At 50.6% G+C, this 19977-nt stretch overlaps 3 protein-coding genes and 1 pseudogene across 3 annotated transcripts; all 4 read right to left on the bottom strand.

The window, feature by feature from the left end:
* Positions 1-1072: 1072 nt before the first annotated feature.
* SAPIO_CDS0888 (40S ribosomal protein S8-B) lies at positions 1073-1807 on the bottom strand (the record flags this gene model as incomplete). Its single annotated transcript, XM_016783568.1, has 2 exons — positions 1073-1632; positions 1744-1807. The coding sequence occupies 2 exons, from the start codon at positions 1805-1807 to the stop codon at positions 1073-1075; spliced, it is 624 nt and encodes a 207-aa protein (XP_016645842.1).
* Positions 1808-2584: 777 nt separating this feature from the next.
* On the bottom strand, positions 2585-3262 carry SAPIO_CDS0887 (annotated as a pseudogene; the record flags this gene model as incomplete).
* A 1661-nt stretch (positions 3263-4923) lies between these two features.
* SAPIO_CDS0886 (uncharacterized protein) lies at positions 4924-7449 on the bottom strand (the record flags this gene model as incomplete). Its single annotated transcript, XM_016783567.1, has 3 exons — positions 4924-6715; positions 7046-7055; positions 7224-7449. The coding sequence occupies 3 exons, from the start codon at positions 7447-7449 to the stop codon at positions 4924-4926; spliced, it is 2028 nt and encodes a 675-aa protein (XP_016645841.1).
* A 3530-nt stretch (positions 7450-10979) lies between these two features.
* SAPIO_CDS0885 (uncharacterized protein) lies at positions 10980-12201 on the bottom strand (the record flags this gene model as incomplete). The annotated part of the gene is made up of 2 exons (XM_016783566.1): positions 10980-11202; positions 11279-12201. The coding sequence occupies 2 exons, from the start codon at positions 12199-12201 to the stop codon at positions 10980-10982; spliced, it is 1146 nt and encodes a 381-aa protein (XP_016645840.1).
* Positions 12202-19977: the final 7776 nt, after the last annotated feature.

Below are 19977 nucleotides of genomic sequence, written 5' to 3'. Positions count from 1 at the left end.
CGACAACTACGTCCCAGCAAGGCGAGTCCCTTTGCCTTGCTGCACCGGTCCTCAGAGAAATTTGTCTCGCTCCGAACAAAGCAACTCTCGCCCTCGACACACCAAACACATCAACAAGCCACCTCTACAATACCCTTCAAACCCCCAGCCTCTCCAAAATAGCCTCCACGACAAGCAACACTGGCACTCTCTCTACTACACTACCTACCCACACCAATGCGATTTTCCTCCTTCTCGGAGCGGAGTGCAGGCCGCCTTCGGGAAGTATACATACCACCCGCCAGCCAAGTGGAAGCTACTACACGCTGCCATGATACCTGCAGCCACACAGCTTTCATCAAAAACGAAAAGGAAAAAGAATTATAAAAAAAGGAACGGGGAAGTTTAGGAGGTGGTTATGAGGCACGATGAGGGAAGGGAAAGTCGACTATGGGCGGACTCGCTTTGTTTTGTATGCTCGTTTACACTTTTTTTCTCCTTCGAGTTCTAAATTGGTCCTTTTTCGTCTACTTCTCCTATCTTGTTTGTAGATTAATGGGGTTCTCGTTGTTCGAGCTTCACAGGCCGATACAGAATCAAAGAATAGACGGATCTTGATAATTGTGTTTTTCTTCCCCGCTTTCTCTGCCAATGTGAGCGATGTGACGAAAGTGACGACCGAAAAATGTCAAGTTACGCCCACGAATCCACAATATCACCTCCAACTTGTATGATAACGATTAAGAAGACAGCAAAGTTAAGAATTCGTTTGTTCATCATCACTAGCCTAGGTCGAGAAGAAAGTACACGTTTTGGCAGAGGAAGCTTGTTTTCTTGACTTGAATTGGTATTTTTGTATTTCCACGCCCTTGCTCCTTTGTTAAATGCCGAGACAAGAAAATGCCGTTTAAAACACCGCCAGAAAAAACCCGAGTGATCCCTTTTTGTAATCTTCTTCCTTCCTTACAAGTGTCTTTCGACTCAAGAGAAAGGGAGAAAACGTGCCATGTGCCTCTTTTTTGAAAATCATCTTCTCATTTCAACTATGCCACACACACAACAAACAACCCCCCAACAATTCTTTTTCCCTAATTTACTTGTGGAGCTTGCGCTGGTAGAAAGCGAGCTCCTCACCCTCAAGGATGTAACCGTCGCAGCGGCCAGACTGACCAGGACGGCTAGAAATGACAGCATAAAGACGACCAGCCTCGAACTGCTTCTCAAGAGCGGGGTCGACCTTTCCGCCGGCAGCGAAGCGAGCAGCCTGCTTCTTCTCGACAGACTTGCTCTTCTTGACCTCCTCGCCGGCCTCCTTGCCCTCCTTGGCGGCCTGGGCCCTCTGTCGCCTCCTGCCGAGGGACTGGCCGTAGTGGGCCTCGTACCACTGCCTGAAGGGGGCGGCGTCGATCTGGACGACGGCGGCCTTGGTCAGGGTGTTGGTGCGGACGAGCTCGTTGTTGGAAGGGTGGTAGGCGACGACGATGATGCGGGTCTTGCGCGTGCAGCCCTCGGAGCCCCAGGCGAAGTTGCCCGTGTCGAGGCGGAGGGCTCGGTACTTGTGGTTGCCGCCGCGGGTGCGGATGGTTCGGATTCGCTTGGGGCCGATACGGGTGTTGGCAGCCTGGCGGCCGGCCTCGAAAGCGCGCTTCTTCCCTGTTGACAGAGGTCAGAACGTATTGCTTCTTCGCGGAGGAAGAAAGCCATACGGGCTTTCGGTGTTTTGGGTATGGTATATGGTATGGGGGATTTTGGGTATTCACGAACGGTAGAAGGCTCGCTTGGCGCCGGAGGCGGAGCGCTTGTGGCGGGAGTCACGAGAAATACCCATGGTTGCGGTGTCTGTAGATCGAAGATGATTGCAAAAGAGTTAGCCAAAGCCTGTTTCGCTCTTGGGGATATCAGGATTGGGAGGTTGAGCGGCGAGCAACCAGCAAGAAAGTGCCAGACACTCGCTTTCTCGTAAAAGGGGGAATTAATTGCAATAAAGCATTGATAGACCAATTCCAAACTGGGCCATACGAACCTGATGGATGCGGTCACCGGAAAAGGGCAATCGAGATTTGTCGGTGGTTGTTATGTGAGAGGAATGAGAGGGGGATATTTCGAAGGGGGGAAAATTCAAAGCCTTCTGCTTGACAGAAAAGATTATGGGTTGTGGGTAGGCGGCGGTACGTACCAATTGGCGTAGGGTTTTTTGCGGTGCTGCCAAAATTGTGGGAACGAAACTTGCCAAACTTCGGGAAGAGACGTCACGTGTCTTATTGTCATCTGGGGCTTGGCTTCACCAGCCACATACTTCGAGACCATAAGCCACAAACAGACGCAAAGTACAGAGGTACCAAAGTACTTAAACAAAGTACTTTGAAGCTTCCACGAATGAGGTCCACTTCGCTTCATCAAGAACTTGAGGTGAGCATTGTAGTCTATAATCCCAAGAATTGTATCAATTGAAGATGCTATACCTGGCCCAGAGCCAAGAGAGTTGAACAAGAGCTCCACTAACTCTTCAATTCACTACTGATATCAACAACTTTAACCCTCCCTAACCCCCAAGATGTCAAAACAGCTTGAATACCAACTCAATACAATATGACGAACCTACGGCCTACCGCCCTTTTCCCTCCTTCACCTCCCTCTTCTTCCTCACCAACCCATCAAACCTCTTAAAAGCAGGATACCCCTCAAAAAAGCAACTCCCCATCCACAACCACCAGACCCCCGTCCCCCTCTCAACCCCATACTTCCTCAACCTCGTCCTCTCCAAAAGCGCCATCTCAAAAAGATGTATCCCCAAAACAGGTATGAAAATCGTCCTCACGACCCACCGGTACGTCTCCGCGCCGCCGGGGAAAACCACGTTCCAAAACTCCCAGATCGGATTGCCCTGCACGGCCCACGGTAGCGTAAAGAAGCAGAGGAAGTAAAACACCACGGCTCCGAAGACGAAGGAGTCGAATCCCCGAGGTCGCGTATATGTTGTGATGTCCACATCGGCGAGGCCGAGAGACGCGCGGGCGAGCTTGTCCATTTCGACGACGCGGTTGCGGGCTTCGGAGAGGGAGGACATGGGCGGGTCGAAGGGGATGGTGTGAGTTGCACCGTCGGCGGTCTGGATGGTCATGGCGGAGACTGTGATGTCTTTCATGGTGGGTGGAGAGGATACGCGGCGAGCGGGGAGCTTGTTGAAGTGACGGAGGTACAGGGAGAGGGAGCGATGGTGGTCTTTGTTCATGTGGGTGATTATGCGGGTTCGCATGGCCGCGTCGGCGTTGGTTGAAGCCATCGTCGCTCAAGGGTTGAGTCCAACTTCTAGGTAGGGAGGGAACGCCCGGAGTCAGCTTCTCGCGGTTTGGGACTCTAGTTAAGGGAGAAATATGCAGGATCTGAATATCTCTGATTCAACTGGGTCCCGAGAGAAATTGGGGAGCAGGCGTCACGGATACCTTTTCTCTTTTCACGATCTAATTGCATTGGCACCAAGAGTTGAGGATGGCGCGGGATCGGAGCTCGAAATGTTGGGTGTTGGAATGTGCCTTATGTAAGCCACACTGCCTTAATACGACGTCGTAACTCGCGGAAAGGTCGCCTCGAATTGCAAGTCCGAGAAGAGAACATCGCCGCTTCAGTGCAAGCAGGACTTAAGACTTAATCCCCCGAGGATTGAGTTCTAGTCTTGAGATTATAAAGTCCGAAGGGAAGAGAAAATGCTAAAACACTAATCCTGGACCAAAAGGGGGGAAAAAGGATCAAAATGCCACGCCATGTAGAGGGCAATTGCTGAGATGCCCATGATAATTCCCATAACCAACTGGGACCAATCCATCCTCGGGCTCTTCTTACCCGTCAGTATAAAATGCCCAAGTTCGCCCAGTCCCTCCTCCCCGGACTTGAGCGAACCCTCTCCTAATAAAATACTCCAACTCCGGAGCACCAAAAGCTCGCGTCCACACTTGAAATCTGCAACCCGCCGTGGCCTAGCACAGCGCCGCTTTAAGTCTAGCCACCGTCGTCCCCTCTACTCAGACCCGCGAGAAAACATGAATGGCCTCCGCGTCGTAATCGATACAGACTGCTTTTTTTTTTTTTTTTTTTTTTTTTTTTTTTTTTTCTTGCCACGCCGTGGGCTCGCCAGAGGCTCTCCATCGACGAGGATCACGACGACAAGCGCATTGGGCGTTACTTTCGTAGAAGAGTGCAGAGATTCCCAGAGAAATGTATAAACCTCCCTGAGACTCGACTTGCTACCCTCAGAGCCCGTGACTGGGGTAGAACACATGACGCGATTGTTGTTGTTCTTATCGCGCACTGTCGGGGACAGACTTCTTCTTCCTAGAGCGACTGAACCTCCAGGGGACGGCAAGAATGCGCTTCCTCCCCAAAGTTTGTAGCCGTATCATGGACGTGTATCCATTTGCATCAATGTCTTCCCTTGGATACTAGCTCCGACATTCATGCAATCCTCGCACGACGTCGGGAGAGCTTCTGTGAAGACGGGGAGGACTCTTGGGAACCTACATGCTTTGGGCCCATATCATGGCTCGCATCTCAGCGGGCGAGAAGGAGTGAAGAAGGCGCGTGACTTCGTAATAAAATAGGGCTGATTGCCAGGCTTCGGCGGTAGGTTTTGCAAGAGCTGCTTCGGAATGTCGAATGATAGCGCGAATGTCAACGTTGCGCCGTTGAGAGAGACCATATGCAGCCAGCGGGGGATCCTGATCTTGTCCGTTACCCCCACGACGAGGGAAATCGAGAAAAAGAAAAAAAGTATGTCATTTGAATGCGTATTTGGTCATTTGATAATCATTATATATATATCCAAGCCGGTGTCCTCCCACATACAAGCCAAGGAAACTCATTTGCCAACGCCGTGCGGTATGTAAGATATAAACAGGAAGCACCTATAACCCAGAGCCAAAACCTTTGTCCCTATCACACTCGTGGCAGTCATCTCCAATACTCCGAAGCATGATAGTGCGTAGAACTATCCTTCACAATAACCTCAACCTTCCCCGTAAAGAAATAATGCGGCGCCCCAAGCCCAACCTGTCCCGACAGCCCCGCACATTTCCTCTTCTCCCTCTCGTACGCCTCCCTCGTACTAACACGATATCTCTTCAGCTCCGTAAGAACATCCTTCATCCCCGCCAAAACCTCCTGACGCGCGCCCTCGACTCTTTCGGGAAGAATCATAGCGTCCCACGCATCGAGGTATATCAGTGATCCGGCGGGCACCCCTGCCTTTACGTGAGCAGGGGATGCGGCACCGACGACCTGGCGATACCCGCTGCGGACCAGTTGCTGGTAGGCGTTCGTCGCGGGGTTGGAGCTCGGCATGCCGCTTCCTACCCAGACCCTAGCTTCGAAGGTGGTACCTCTCCACTGGAGCGTATGCGAAACATACTCTTCCCTGGAGCGGGTGAAGTCTGCTATCGCCGCGCCAGGATGCGTCGACAACCAGGGGCTCTGCTCGGCTCTATCCGAGCCAGGGTGTCCGTTGCTGCGAGACGCCGAAGTTGTTGTGGAGAATGTGACGGCGTCAAGACTCAAATCCAGAATTCCATCCTCATCCAAGTCCGCCGACGTAGCGAACCGACCAGGGTCATCCATAGGGTCCGCTTCAAACTCGAGGCGAACATTCCGCAATCCCCTCAGCATCATCGGAGCCCTTCGCGATGAAGATATGGTAGCATCCGCGATCGCGCGCTCTTGAATCGACGCCGCCTTCAGAAAACCGATAATCTTCCCAATCAGCGGGCCCGACGAGCGGCGAGGAATTCTGGTCAAGGTAAGGGATGTGACGCGAGGGTTGGTATCAGGAACGAAAGCTAACGGATACGCCATCTCGCATCTCCGCCGGATGCTCGTTTCAGCGAGCCAGAGGCGACGCAGGGAGGACATCCCCTCAGCCTCCATGGTAGGGATCTGTGTTACTACCGAATGGTGCACTCTGAGCTCGCGCAGGTTCGAAGATAGGACCGGCCGCCAGATGTGTGGTGACCCCAGTAGGCCGTACAGCCTGGTAGACTTCGGCCATGGGCTGTGCCGTGGAATATTGATGTTGAGTCGAGCGGATTCGCAGTCGAGAGACTCTAGCTGCCCAGATGACTCCCGCACAAGCCTTTCCACGCCCAGAGCTGTGACCTTCGTATTAGAGAGGTGGAGGTGGCTGAGCACAACAGGACTCATGCGGGCAGCGGAGAGGGTCGCACAGGCAGCATCGACGGGCGCATCATCTCCAAGTAGAGCTTGTTTCAGGAACTCTATTGAATCATTCTTAATCGGGGTGCGGCCGTTGGCTCGAACGGGACTGGGCCGATGATTTCCGTCGTGAAACTCGCCAGGAGGGTAGGTCGGAGGGTCAGCCAGGTACCGGTTGGCGTGGGAAAAGGTATCGCTAAAGCCAGATTCCTTGATATGGTAAAATGGTCCATACGCATCGCTGCCCTCGCAACGTGGCCAGTCAAGCATTCCCTCTGCCGCGAAATGGCCATCCGTCCGCAGGGAAGAGCTGCTCGCGGTCATGAACTGATTCAGAGCTAGTAGGACGGCATCCGAAAGAGGGTTATCGCTCAAATCGAGACTCCAAAGTCTTCCTGCAAATGCCTTTACGAGGTTAGAGGCATCTGCAGCCACCAACTCCCGTCTCCTTGCTTTCAGGACGCGGAGGCGAGGAAAGCGGTCAGCTGCCTTGACGAGGGGACGCACTGATCCCGGAAGTCCAGAAACATCGAGATACCTGACTGGAAGTGGCCACTGGGTCTCGAAAGCTTTCGATTCCAGATAGGATTCACATCTAGTAAGGCTAAGTAATACGGGCCCCTGGTTGCTCGCAGGATATAAGCCACCTTTGAAGACACGTGTCGTGTCTATCTCCGTGTTGCCATCGAAGATGATGCATGCTAGGTTTGGAAATAGACTGGGAAGCGTGCTGAGGCTTGCTGAGATGGGGTTTTTGGAACGAAAATGGTAAGCGGCCTTTGCAAAATGACTAAAGTCAAGGGATAGAACGTATCGACGAGTAGATAGTCTCGCTCTAGGGGCCCGTGTAAACATAAACGAGATATACCAGGCGAAATCTGGGGCACATGTCACATATCAGCAGCCGTTGTACTCGGCACATCTCAATCATCTGCGGAATGTAATTTTGTGCAATAAAGAACAAGTTGAATGAATGGGGTTATCTTGGCAGGGATGAACAGAATAATAGCATGAAGTGTATGGGAAAGAGGTATCGTAGTACGAACCATTACCTGGGTCTAGCCCCAAAATCCTCACCGTAACCAGAGGATCTTTCCACAGCCTAGGACAGAAGACGTCGTAGAAACGACGGCTAACCAGGCACAGGCTCGGATAGTCACCCACCGAGACATAAGGCGCTACCAGCTCTAACCACCAACCCTGGCCGCCAGTAGTTATGGCCTGCTCGTAGGAAGGCGGACCTAGGCCAGCATCTGAGGCGGCCTCTGCCATGGCTGGCCGAAAATAGGACATTCACCGCGTTACACCCCAATACCTCTTGGGTGTGGAGGGGGAGTCCTGATTTGGTAAGGTCCTACTGCGCCGAGATGTTTGCTTCCAACCAACACTAGAACAACGTGGTTCTGGTGTGTCGTCTTTGTGAGGCACGGCAAAGCGACAGAGAAGGAACGGAGAGGGGAAAGGGTCAAAAAAAGAGAGCTGTCGTCACAGCAATGCCGTGCTCGACGTAGCCTAGACTCGTGGCTGAAGGGAGGAAGAGAACGCTAGATCGTTATCCAAAGTGTGGCAGAAGCAGCATAATACATTGTTTGTCATGTGCATTATGCAACAACTAATGCACCATGGGGGATGGCTTTTGATCCCAGAATGGCCCCGAGATAGAGATGGACGACGGATAGCTGTTCAACTGCAAGCCCTTCTAGATTCGAAATGGCCTTGGATTATATTCCGTCGGCCTCGATGGAGTTGGGTTGCGCAGTCACGAGAGCGTCATCTTGCCTGGCGAGGCTGTGGGCGAAATTGGGGAAGTCCTTGTACAGTTGTACTTTAGGACAGCAGATGGCGTCAGGTGCGCTTACACATCAAGTCCTACCAGGTCTTGGCATCCATTGTCAACTTGAGCGCCTGGATCTAAGACAGAGAGCGGAAATTCAGCAGCCCTCTCTATGCTCTAAACCCACGCAGAGAATCAATTTTCGTGTCTGTTTCTTCTTCATTTTATTATTTTATTATTTCTTATTTATTTTATTCTTATTGTCGTTATTTGCCATTATTTTTTCTTCCCGCTCATGTCGCTCGTCCCAGCGGGCAGTTTAAGTTCAGCCTGGTTGTAACCGTCAGGGTCCCTGTCAGTTAGATTCTCACGGACCCGAGCCCCCCGCGCTCGGCACTCAGAGTCCGACCGACCGGGGTCCAGGCGAGGCCCACTCAAGACCACCACTGCCAATACCACCACATTGCCCATACTCAAAACACTCGAAGCTGCCTGACGGCGTCGCGGTCGGTGAACAAGCACTGTAAGTCCTGTATCCTTCACATTGGCCCCTGGTCCCCCTTCCGCCTTCCACACAATGCCGTATCAACCTCCACAACCTCCACCTAAGCAAACATCTGCTTGCGCCTTCACACCTTTCACACCTCTACACCTTCACACCGTCCACATTGTCCACCATCCACCTCGGCCTTGTGCCTGTTTGTACCTTCTAGTTTGTCCTTTCCCCGACCGGCAATCCTTGAACGCTCACCAATATTTCCCAGCCTAACCACATTATACTATTGCGCCGTGGATTCTTTATTTTCTTGTTTTATTTTCTTACTTTTTTTTTTTTTTCTTCTTTCCCTTTTCTCCTCTTTTTTTTTTTTCCCTCGAGACCTTTACGAGCTGCACTGTTGCACAATTCTACTTATCATGAATTTGAGTCGGGGACAGCATCCATTTTTAGCCATTCCAAAAGGACTTACATCTATTACGTTCCACGACTTCAATGTTGTCCTTCCTCTTTATTGTACGCTGATCGCTCCACAGCCACACAAACACACCTTCTTTGTGTACCCGCATGCCAACGCAGATTCAGAAGAGAAACTACTAGTACAAAAAGTAGGGTAAAAAAAGAGAGAGAGAGAGAAGAAGAAGAACAAGAATTCGCCGTCACATCATCCTCATGTCGACAAGAGCGGTATTCCCTCTTCGCCGTTCCTTTCTTCCCCCATCACTAATAACTCGTAAGATTCGATGGCGGAAAAGCACGTCCGCATAACCGCCCGGGCCGCGGACACGCCGCTTCAACAGTCACGGGGACGAGGATAACTGTGAAATTATTGCCGTGGTCACATATCATTCCCAGTGACATGAGGGACGTTGCAATATCGCTTTGCCGGGTTGTATCATATCCGCGCTTTACTTCTTAGACGATCACCATCCAATAAATACCACAAAAATCATTCCAACCCTCCCATCTTCCAATAAAATGCAGCTACTAGAAAGCACAGGCGACCCTCCAAGCCACCCCTGCAAGCCGTAGGCTGTGTGCGCTGTGTATGTTGGTCTGGCTTATGGCGTTTTCCCTCCTCGGCCACGTCCAATCACAACATGCCAGCATCCCCCCTCCTCCTCCGTCACGTCTTCCAACCAGCTAGACGACCCCCTTGTCCAGGACATTCCTCTCGCCTTGCAAACCTCAATACGAAAAGAGCTAACAAAAGTCTAATCTGCAGCTTGGTGTGGTAGGATTCCATACTGTCGGGTCCGCGCTGATTCGTCGCGGAGGAATGTAACGCCCGCAAGAGCTTGCTCTCAGAGAGCCGAGTCCGCGACATGGGCCATAACAACCAATTATGGACGAAATCTTCGAAAGAGAGTCTGCGAATCTGCTCATGGCCCGTTCTTGCTGCTCCTTCGCCTCTTTTTTTCTGGTTCGGCTCTTCGTCGATCTTCGGGCCGGTGCACAAGAAGGAATTTATTGCCTATCAACTGGTTATCTCACACCACCCCCCCAAATGAAGAACCAACATCGATACCTCATCCGAAGAAACCCAGTCCTCGCCTCACAACCCTCCCCGCCGCTTCTTTCCCACTTTCGTTGCCTGTCAACCCTGGTCCTCGCTCACCGTTTTCCTCTCTGTCCTTGGCTGTGTCCCCCCAACCTCTCCCCCCGCTCCCCACCTCCCCAGAGAGACCTGTCAAACTTGCACAAGCTTACCACCCGACCCATCATTTTCCTTTTCCAGTAGTACTGCGTAGGATTGATAGACACCTGCCACCAACTCAAGCTTCCCACAAGGTCCCTTATCCTTGGCTGCCGCAAGCCGTTGACCAGGTAACCCTAGCTTTGAGCCTCATTGACACCCCAATGACCCCCGCTCTGTGATCGCGCTTACATGGGAGCCCATGCAGCCTTGTCGGTAGTGCACTTGTCGTCCTCCCAAGATAAAGTGTCTTCGAAGCAAGCAATAAGTGTACAACGGTCAGCGATGATGATAATTTTCATCTTGGATATTAAGGTGTAAGTTAAGTTGTAGTTGTAGGCTAAACCAGAAAAATAAAAGTTACATTCCGGGTTTCTATTGCCGCCTTTTCGCAGCTACCCTTTTTTCCCTTTTTTTGTCAGTTTTGGTTCCTTTTCTCAATTTTTTTCTTCTCTTTTTCTTTTTTGTTTCCATTTTTATTTCTCGTTTTCAGTTTGATTCCGTAAAGAATTAATCCTCCAGCGGCAAATAGAAAAACGAAGAGTGTTGGTGAAGCAAACAGCACCCACAGGTCCAACAAAAGTGACCACATTGTCGATCATGTTATAACACACATTAAAACTCCAATCCATTGCAATAAAAATTAAGAGGGGGGCCGTAATCCATCAAGATATGAATCTGAACATAGCAGGCAAAACCAAAAGATAGAAAAGGGCCGCAAAAAGGACAACATTCCACCCCCAGCCATACCGCATCATGTCGCGTAAGATTAAGCAAACGAAAAAAAGGGCATTATTAGGTGTCATGAGAAGAAATCAAGTCTGTCGATCGTCTTCTCATAGCTTTGCCTTGAGAGCTTTCTTACTTGGCTTCCGGGGCTTGGTTGCGGCGACGAGCTTTCTGTAGTAGGCCGCCGCCTCGGGAACGTATTCCACCCGGCCGTGGTTCCGCGGCTGGGCGTGGATGCCGATGTGGTGCTTGAAGTTGTCGTGTCTGTTGAATGGCTTTTCGCTCTTTTCCTTGCAGAAGGGGCATTCAATCCTCACTCCTTGATGGGTCCTATATATGAGGAAAATTATTAGCATACGAATTATTCTGGAATCAAATGGAGGGAAGGCAGCATCAGAAGACTTACGTTGACTCGTGCCTCTTGAGGTGTTCCTTTCGGTTGAATGCCTTATGGCAACCTGGGAACTCGCACCTGTTGCCGCCAGGACTGATTCTCCTGATTTCGATGGGCCCAAGCGAAGACTCTCCATTATTCCCACTACCCGAAGCCTGCCTGGCCCTTCGGGCCGCTGACCGCTGGGCGGCGCGCCTAACCACATAGGCCCTCCTGCGCCTAGGAGTAATTGTGTCATCACTTTCCATCTCGGGAGATGATATGGTGTCGACCGGGGATACTAGGGTCTGGGAGGCCCCAAGCTCCGAGTCAGACCGGCCGAGAGAGAGAACTTGTGTCCTGCGGATGAGAGAACTGTCGATGATGGGGTAGGGTGCCATTTCTCCAATTTCCGACATGCGGACTGTCGAGCTGGTCAATTGGGACGTGTCGAACGAGTGAGATCGAAACTCAGTAGTATCGACGAGTGTTCCTCCGTACGAAGGGGAAACCTGGGCTTGAAACGTCTGAGTCATGGGCGACTCCAGGAAGGTGCTGTAATCGAATCCGCCAAAGGCGTCAGACTCGGACAAGTTCCTTCTGGCTCGAATTGGCGGGTAGCCCTCGGACGAGGAGCCCTCCATGTAGGTCGCGCGGCCCATCTGATGCTCGAATGCGTGGCCCATATAAGCGGTGCCGTGGGCTGTTGGCGGAGACGAGAAATCAAATTGCATGGTGTTGCTGTATGCCGTGCTGAATTCGACTGGCCTCTGAGGCGTTGAGCGGCCAGACGGCGGGCTCAAGGAGTCGTACATTGATGAAGATGTCGAGAAGTTGCTTCCCATTGAAGAGGGCCCGGAGACAGAGAGACTGAGGCCTTCCTCGAGGTCTGTCTCGGTGTTGTCCATCTCTAGCAGAGAGTGCATGGGGAGGGGAGATAACGTTAGAGGGTTCATTGTTGCGAAGAATGTGTGTGGAGAAGAGGTGTAAGACTGGGGTGATCTCGTTCGAGTAGACTGTACTGATGAAGGCGGAGTAGAGAGTATGTATATATATATATATATATTTATATATATCACACCTTTGGCAGCGATGGCTGTCGTCCAGAAGTAGTCCTAGTTCTAGAAGACAACTAAGCCTCGAAGGAAGCTTGAACTCGCCGACATCTGCCCGCAGGGGGTGTCCGTGATGGTTAAAATAGGAGAAAGAGAGTTTCGAGGTGATCGTATTGAGGACGGCGAAGGTGTGTGGGGGCGGAAAGCTGGAATGTAAGGTGAGTGATTCTTGGCCGGCGCGCTCAGCGAAGGTGGAACAAGTTGATGTTGGACCTTGAAGTCTCCTTCCCCCCCGTCTCCAGTTCTCAATGGGCAGGTTGCTTGATGGGGTGGCGGGCGGGGGAAAAGCGAGGTGATAATAAAGATCATGAATAAGTACAGGACTAGACGCATTCGAAAGCCTCGTCGGTGAACATGTCGTGATATATATAACATACATGCAAACCACAGAACTCAAATGCGGCAGAAGGCACCAGGAAGAGAAGCAATCAATTACCCACAGACGAGTTTGGGCAAGCTACGGCTACATCAGAGTTGCAAGCTAACCGGAAGGCCTTCTGCCACCAACACACGTAAGTGGTGAGTGGTGAGTGGTGCGCAGGAAGGATGACCAGGGGTCGTCGTGCTTGCATACTCGATGCACCCGCAGTTCTCTCACCCCTCCTCTTCCTCTTCGTAGTTAGCTCTGGGTGCTGTTCCTAATTCGACCAAACTTTTAAACCCAGTTGTGAGTGCAACTATGTCGGTACCTGGTCGGTCGATCCCCATACTGAAGGCTAACATTATCCCCTACAGGGTAGCAGATAGAAGGGTGAACAGGAAAGAGCGAGAAATAGGGTAGTGACTATTTTGCGCTTGTATATAGAAAATGTTCGTAAGAGATATCACGCCGCGAGGCCATTAGGACAAGAGGGGAATACACACACAAAACGAGACAACCCTGCGCAATGTATGCATGGTGATTGGGTTCGATAGCAGATGCGCCCAAGTAGAAAAAAAGAGACGGAAGTAGGCCACAAAGAAAAGCGAATAGGGTTTGCCATCGAGCAAGAGGGGTATAGGGCAGGTTGGTGTAAGTCCAGGAATCTTGCCAGCGATCGACCGGGCCGCTTGGCAGCCTGAGAGGCGAGAGCGTGCGTGAGAGAAGAGAGAGAGAGAGCAACTTGAGCAACAGATAGAAAGCATGCGTGTGAGTGGGTCTCAATGCAGGACATACAAAGTAAAATCCTCTACATGGCTGAAACAACATTGACTTACATCGTAGTGGTGATCGGGGGAGAGCCTTCGCCGCATACAGCTGTTGTGGAGCCAACGAGCCCGCCTCCGCACAGCCAGCAGATGATATCTTCGAGTCTAAGAGCCCACAGCATCTTGTGGAGTGAACGGAGAATGCATATCGAGGCTGCACGTCAATGCCTTCCTTACTTCCTCTATTCTAGTCCGTCTTACTGAACAAGCCTCGATTTTCCCAGAGATCACCGAAGTCTCGCCGCTCACAGACAAGAAAGAAGGACAAAACGACAAAAGGACAACTCGGATAAGTGAGGCGCCGATTATAATGTAGGCAAAGACGAGCTTCGGTCCCGATGCCAGTGTACATCCGTGCCGGTAGCCGCGGAAGTCGTCAGAACATATTAGTTGGATATTTACGGGACCTTTTGGTCGGCTCTAGCCAGGGAATGCGTAATCAGCGAACATCTGACGGTGAAAGCACAGTTTGCCGTCTGGTGATTGACGAAAAGAGTATTGAGTGGCGTCCGTTTCAGTGTCACTCGGTCCTCACGGTCGAGAGACTCGAGAGCTAGTTCTCACAATCAGATATGGTTTGAGTGGGGAATGCGGGGAACGTGAAGGTCTTGGGCACAATTAGAGTCTGTATCTGCGGAGGAAGGTACGAAATACACAGGTACCAGGGGACTTATTGGCCTAGTCCCCAGCGCCCCGATTGGGAAGCGTCGACTGCTCCAGCGGGCTGATGACGGAAGGAACATTAAACGTGTTGGTTCGTTTCGGGGTGGATTGGCACCCACGCCGGAATGCGCCTGCTTTTTGGATTTGGCGAAGTAGCAGAAAGGAAGGAACATTGAACAAATCATCATACAAATAATATAAATTTGGCACATCATGGCTTCTACGAAGTATCAAATTGAATGGGAAAATGGTCTGACATTTTATGGAACTTGATACTGTGGTGTTATCTAGTCTCGACCGAAACCTTGTTCTCGATAGTGTTAACGTTTGTTTGCACGAGAGCCTACCAATGTGGGAAGAAAGAATGACAACATGGAAAGGACCTTGGCGTCTTTGGGGGACCAACGTATTGGTTCCTCGGTGAGTGGAGACCAAACATGTCCGAATTCTTGCTGACCGGTTTTAAGTTATCATTTCGTACGTGTCCCTTCCCCCCCGGTCTCTCTCGCGACCTGCGTGGATGCAATGTGGTGCTCCTCTCGAACCAACCATCGTCATTTTTGTCAACTTTTCCCGCCAAGTAGGTGTAAAGTAGATCAAGATTGAGGCAGTGTTGTTTGTTGCTCTTGAACCCTTTTGGGGTAAATGTGCAATCCAACGAGGGGTCAAGGTGGCCCTTATGTCCCGGGATGATGCAAGTGTTGTCGGCGGCGAATACTTGCTGACTCGTGCCTTGGGCTGGCTGGCTAACCAACATCACCCCAATGAATCAATCGCCTTGGCTGATGCTTACTCCCGCCCCAACTTTGTATATTGATGTGATGCTGGTGACTGGGCTGCGATATGGGCCGCTTGGAGCATTAGAATTGGACAGTCTGCCCCATCTTGCTTCAATCGAAGGCAGAAGACACACCTCTCGAGGCACCAGCACTTCCAGAATGGACTGCGGTAGGTACAAGCAGAGCAAGGATTATGTTTGCTTGATTCATTGGTGTTCGTGCGCGATCTGCTTGTGCGACTCGATGGTGCAACCATAATACACCGGACGCAGTATCACTCTCTCAAAGTACGAAGCACCCAATAATGCTTATCCAAATTCGAACTGGGCATTTTCGTACTTTTGGTACAAGTTCGGGGAGAGCTTGACGACTGAAGAAAGCCAATGGTGATATCGATCATCACTTCTAATTTAATCTACTCGTGTTACTTCGTACTGCGACTAGAGGCCAAGCCTCAAATCTTCGAAATCCCTTGAAACAACGCGGCGTCTTCGCCCTTTCGGGGCGCTACTGGATCTAGGATTCGAGATCCTGCGCCTGTCAAGGCAGTTACCCGTATCCTAATCCTAAGGGTAATCCTAGTCCGAGTCCTAGGTCCTAGGGTAGCCGCCCGAGTCCCAATCCTAGTATCCCATGATGTCGGGAGAGCGCCGAAGGGATAATTGAGAAGTACTTCTAGCGATGTACTAACCTACAAAGTAAGTCACTCTTCACATTTCCGGAAATCTGCAATGTCACATTTAGGGTCTGGGCTTGCACAAATGACCGAAGGAGTCGGCGGGTTGGCTACCTCACTCTCTTTCAGTGGAGTGCCCCCTCGAGGCGGTGACAGAGAGGCTGGCCGTCAAATAGGAAAATATTGATGTCCAATGTTGTATTAAGCGGTATCCAAAAGGCAGCAAGCAGAAACAGATATGTCAATGTTGGGTGTGGGCTGCTGGCTGGCAGGCAGTATGTACGAGGTGCATATCAGCTTCTAGGTACACCCTTGTTAGGAATTGATCAAGCCCATTTCCATTTGCTTTTACAGGAACCCCAGTGCTACTTCGTACCTCGTAAATTCTCGGCACGTACGACAGGTACTATAGGCAATGGCCCAAGGTACACAGGCACTACAGGTACTACGGCTGGCATCTCGTCCATATATTTCATCCCCGGCATGGGCTCTGCATCAATGGATCCTGCACTCGTATCCACTCTTGGACATGTCCTTGGCCCACGACCTTGAAGGGCACTATTGCACTCGTTCATTCTATTCAAGACCCGACCCGGAGATTCGGTTCATTGAATCCTTCAGCTGTACGTCAGTTTCGGGGGAAGATGATGATAGGTGGTATGCGGGTACCCGTCTCGAACATCTGCCTGGTGTACTTGTGCACTGGTGTTGATTTATCCAGAAGATACGTTTACACTTTCTCTATGTCCCCACCAACTGCAAAGCCGCATGCTCATATGGAACTTTGCCGACCAGGACCATGTGCAATAGAGTGCCGCAATTGCCACGAGAAAGAACCTACAGCCTATTGACGCTCCTCACACCAACTGGCCCTATAATGGAGGCCGCAGTATACCCAAGATAGCAGCATAGTTTGATCGGTTTGTTCTATCAGTTGGCCTTGCGTCAGGCCACGACGCTCTGTGCTTAAGCTGCAGAAGCCATAGTGTGAGAGTTCATGCCGAGTCCCTCGACGCCATCTGGAGAACTTACCTCGAGGTCAACCTCCCCCAGATAGTTGCCAAGAAAATAGAGGCTCTCATGCGGAGAGCAGTTTGACCTCCCCTGCTTCGTCGGAGAGCTGAGCCACCGCCAATATATCCATTTTTAACCTCAACCATACAGAAGCATCACAGTCTCCATCTGTTCCTGTACGACAAAATGAGGGTTCCGCAGTCTGCCCCAGCCTCATCGTGATGACTGCTTCCCAATATCTTCTGCCGAAGCAACCTTGCGTGCAGCACACAGAATATCCACTATCCGGTCAAAGCGTGATCCTTCGTCCCATCCTCACAGAGTCTCATTGCCGTTCTCATCGTAACCCGGTAACGAGACGTATCTAGCAGGTTGGTCGAGGGAGAGATCGCGAACCGTACCTGCTTTCCAGAGGACCTGCCAAGTCTGTCGCATGGCCTCTTTGAAAATGGAGGTGGGACGTGGGACTAATGTATGTGCGACATGCCAAACGGGCTCCCTCTAGGCTTTGTATTCATTCCGTCTTGTTATTCATTCCGTCTTGTTATTCATTCCGGAGATTTTTTCGAACATCTAGTACCTTGATAAGATGTCCTCGTTTTCTGCCCTATAAGCTTAGCTCGCTGTTTCATCAACATTACCCAGCAGCGCTAGTGGGCTGATAGGACCCCACTTACGAGCTGCGTCTCGCTACAGGGGCGAGAAGAGAGTTCGAGTCTAGAGAGCTCAGAAAAAGAACAAGAAAAAGCAAAAGATCTTTGAATCCGGGCGGAAAAAAAAAAAAAAAAAAAAAAAAAGAGCAGAGAAGGCCCCTACGATCTCATCCCCTTTAGATCCCCCAACTCAAAATGAACGCGGATGGACAACAAAGGTCCCCTAGATCCTGAAGATCACCAACCCAACCCCCCATCCTCCGCGGCAGAAGGAAGAAGATGTTTGCTACACCCATCTGGCATGCATCCAGGAATCCTAGTAGCTGTCACCGGCATGCTTGACCGCCTTAACGGGGATTGATGCAGCTAACTACTGCAAGGTTGTTTGCACCGGTTCAGACATCCAACTCCCAAATACAATATTTGATTCATTTTGGTTCCGGGCCGTCGGTACTCGGCCTCATTCCCCATGCACCACACCCTCTTCTTCCCATCTTCCCCTCCCATAATCCTCTTTCGCTCATGTCTAGGTTGTGTTCCCCCAGCCCATTTTCACGTAACGATAGTGGTGAGCAAGGAGGAAAACAACAAGGTGGCAGGGCAGACCCCGGTCCCCTCCTCCTCTGTCTGTCTCTCTCTCTCTCTCTCTCTCTATCTTTCCCTCCTCTTCTCTTTCACTTTACCGCCCGTTTTTAAGAGACTGATGTGCATAATACGAGGCGCCTGTAGGCGCTAGTCTTGCAGCGTCTTTTAAGGGAAGATGAGTAACACTCTGAGACGGGGAATAAGATATGTGATATTAATGCCGATATATCCATTCCCGCTCCAGCATGAGCAAGCCGCGAGGGAGTAATCAGAAAAGACCAAAGTAGAGCATAGAACTGTCGATCTCCACAAAGTAAGTGACGAGTCCAACCCGCCACGAAAAGCATCATCGTCCAAGAGAGTAAAGATCGTCGACAAATGTCCCTCACCTGCGCGTCTGCTGGTCCTTTTTGTTTTCTTTTCTCTAAACAGGGTGGTGTTGTATCAAATTTCCCATAGGTAGCCGGGGGTCATAGTGTTCCGTGCTAAGCGGTGGGCGTTTAGCCAGCTGCCGCGTGCTACATCACAAGCCCAAGCCCATCGCGGACGTCTATTACGACATCTTCCTAAAACCCACTATCATGATGTCCGAGCCGCTGGGCCCGGTGGAGGTGATTCGACCTCGGGGACCATAGGCTTCTCTAGCTTAAACGCAAAAAAGCCCGAACAAATAGAACGACTGCAAGACCCTCTTGAACTCCACAAGTTTGGATAAGCTTAATTGTGTGATTTAATATAACAGTGAAGATCCAAGAGTACTGTAGAGGCCCATGTGAACATAAACTTTGAGCCATGCAATCTTTTTTCCATTTTGGCACCAAGATCACAACATACTCCAAATCTCTGCCGCTCAAAAGCCTCTCCTGTATGGGCAACATGGCATGGTAGTATCTGGTCGCTTGATTCAGCCCTACTTGTAGATACATGCCGAAGAGCAAGGAAAAGCAAGCACAGCCTACTTCCTATTTTTATCTATCCCGTATCAACCTTAAACCAGGAAAATCTTGAGAAGGAAAAGTCCTGCAGACGAAGGGGAGGCTTAGTTCTGCAGCTTACAACAGAATCCGAAACGATCCTCTCTACCCGCCAAGGGACCAACTTTCTTTTCACCATCCTTGGCAAGAAGTTTCGAGTTGGCTCGTATCATCTTTGCCCGTATTAAAAATATAACCCCAAAAAAAAAAAAAAAAAAAAAAAAAAAAAAAGAAAAGCGAAAAGGGGGGAAGAGGGGGATAAGTGTTATCCTTTGACTTCTTGTTCTTTTTATTCTTTCTTTGATGTGCTTGGAAGTACCTCGACATCCATTCGGAAGTACAATGCGGAGACGTCTTTTCTCGTTACTTTTTTTTTTTTCTTCGGCGCCGGCGGAGCGGCGCGAGTCTGATCCCGCTCCGCGGACCCCGGACTTCTTCGCTAGTTTAGTTTGATGGCGTCGAAGAGCTGCGTCAGATGCTCATGGCAACACGACCACGTGTTGATAGCTTCATGTTCTTCTTGCGAATTTAATTGTACTTTTTGTGACAAGGTAATTAATCAATCATTTGATGTTATAACTGAGGTGACAAAAAGAAAAAAAAAAAAAAAAAAAAAAAAAAAAAAAATAGAAAATAACAAAAAGCTCGCCCGCGGGTCGCTTCCCAGGATCGAATCCTGGTTGCTTCCCACGGGCTACGAAAATTTGCCATTTTCTAACCTTCTGAGCGCTCCAATTGACCACTTGGCCAGTTGGTTGCAGTCTTGGTGCTTGAGCTGCTCGGTTGGGAGTTCTTGCTGTAACCTCATATATAAAGCATATACGGCCGGGGCCGGGTGCGTCGAGGAAGGCGCCAGAGGTTGGCCTCCTTCCCCGAGGGAAAAGCCCAAGGAGTTGTTCGCATCTATTAACTTGCCGGGGGTGAAGAATGGCTTCGCTAAAACCGTTCTTGGAGTGAAGGAGGATCGTGGGCAGGAACACTGTAAAGAGAGGCATAGTTTTCGTACAATAATTTTATTCGTCTTTTATTTTCCACGGCGTTTCGCTCATCCCAAGTTACATCCCCCGCAAGAAACGACTGAATCG

The sequence above is a fragment of the Scedosporium apiospermum genome (assembly GCF_000732125.1).
Source record: "Scedosporium apiospermum strain IHEM 14462 chromosome Unknown SEQ_SAPIO_0044, whole genome shotgun sequence".
Classification (NCBI taxonomy): Eukaryota; Fungi; Ascomycota; class Sordariomycetes; order Microascales; family Microascaceae; genus Scedosporium; species Scedosporium apiospermum.
This window is presented reverse-complemented; position numbering and strand designations above follow the sequence as displayed.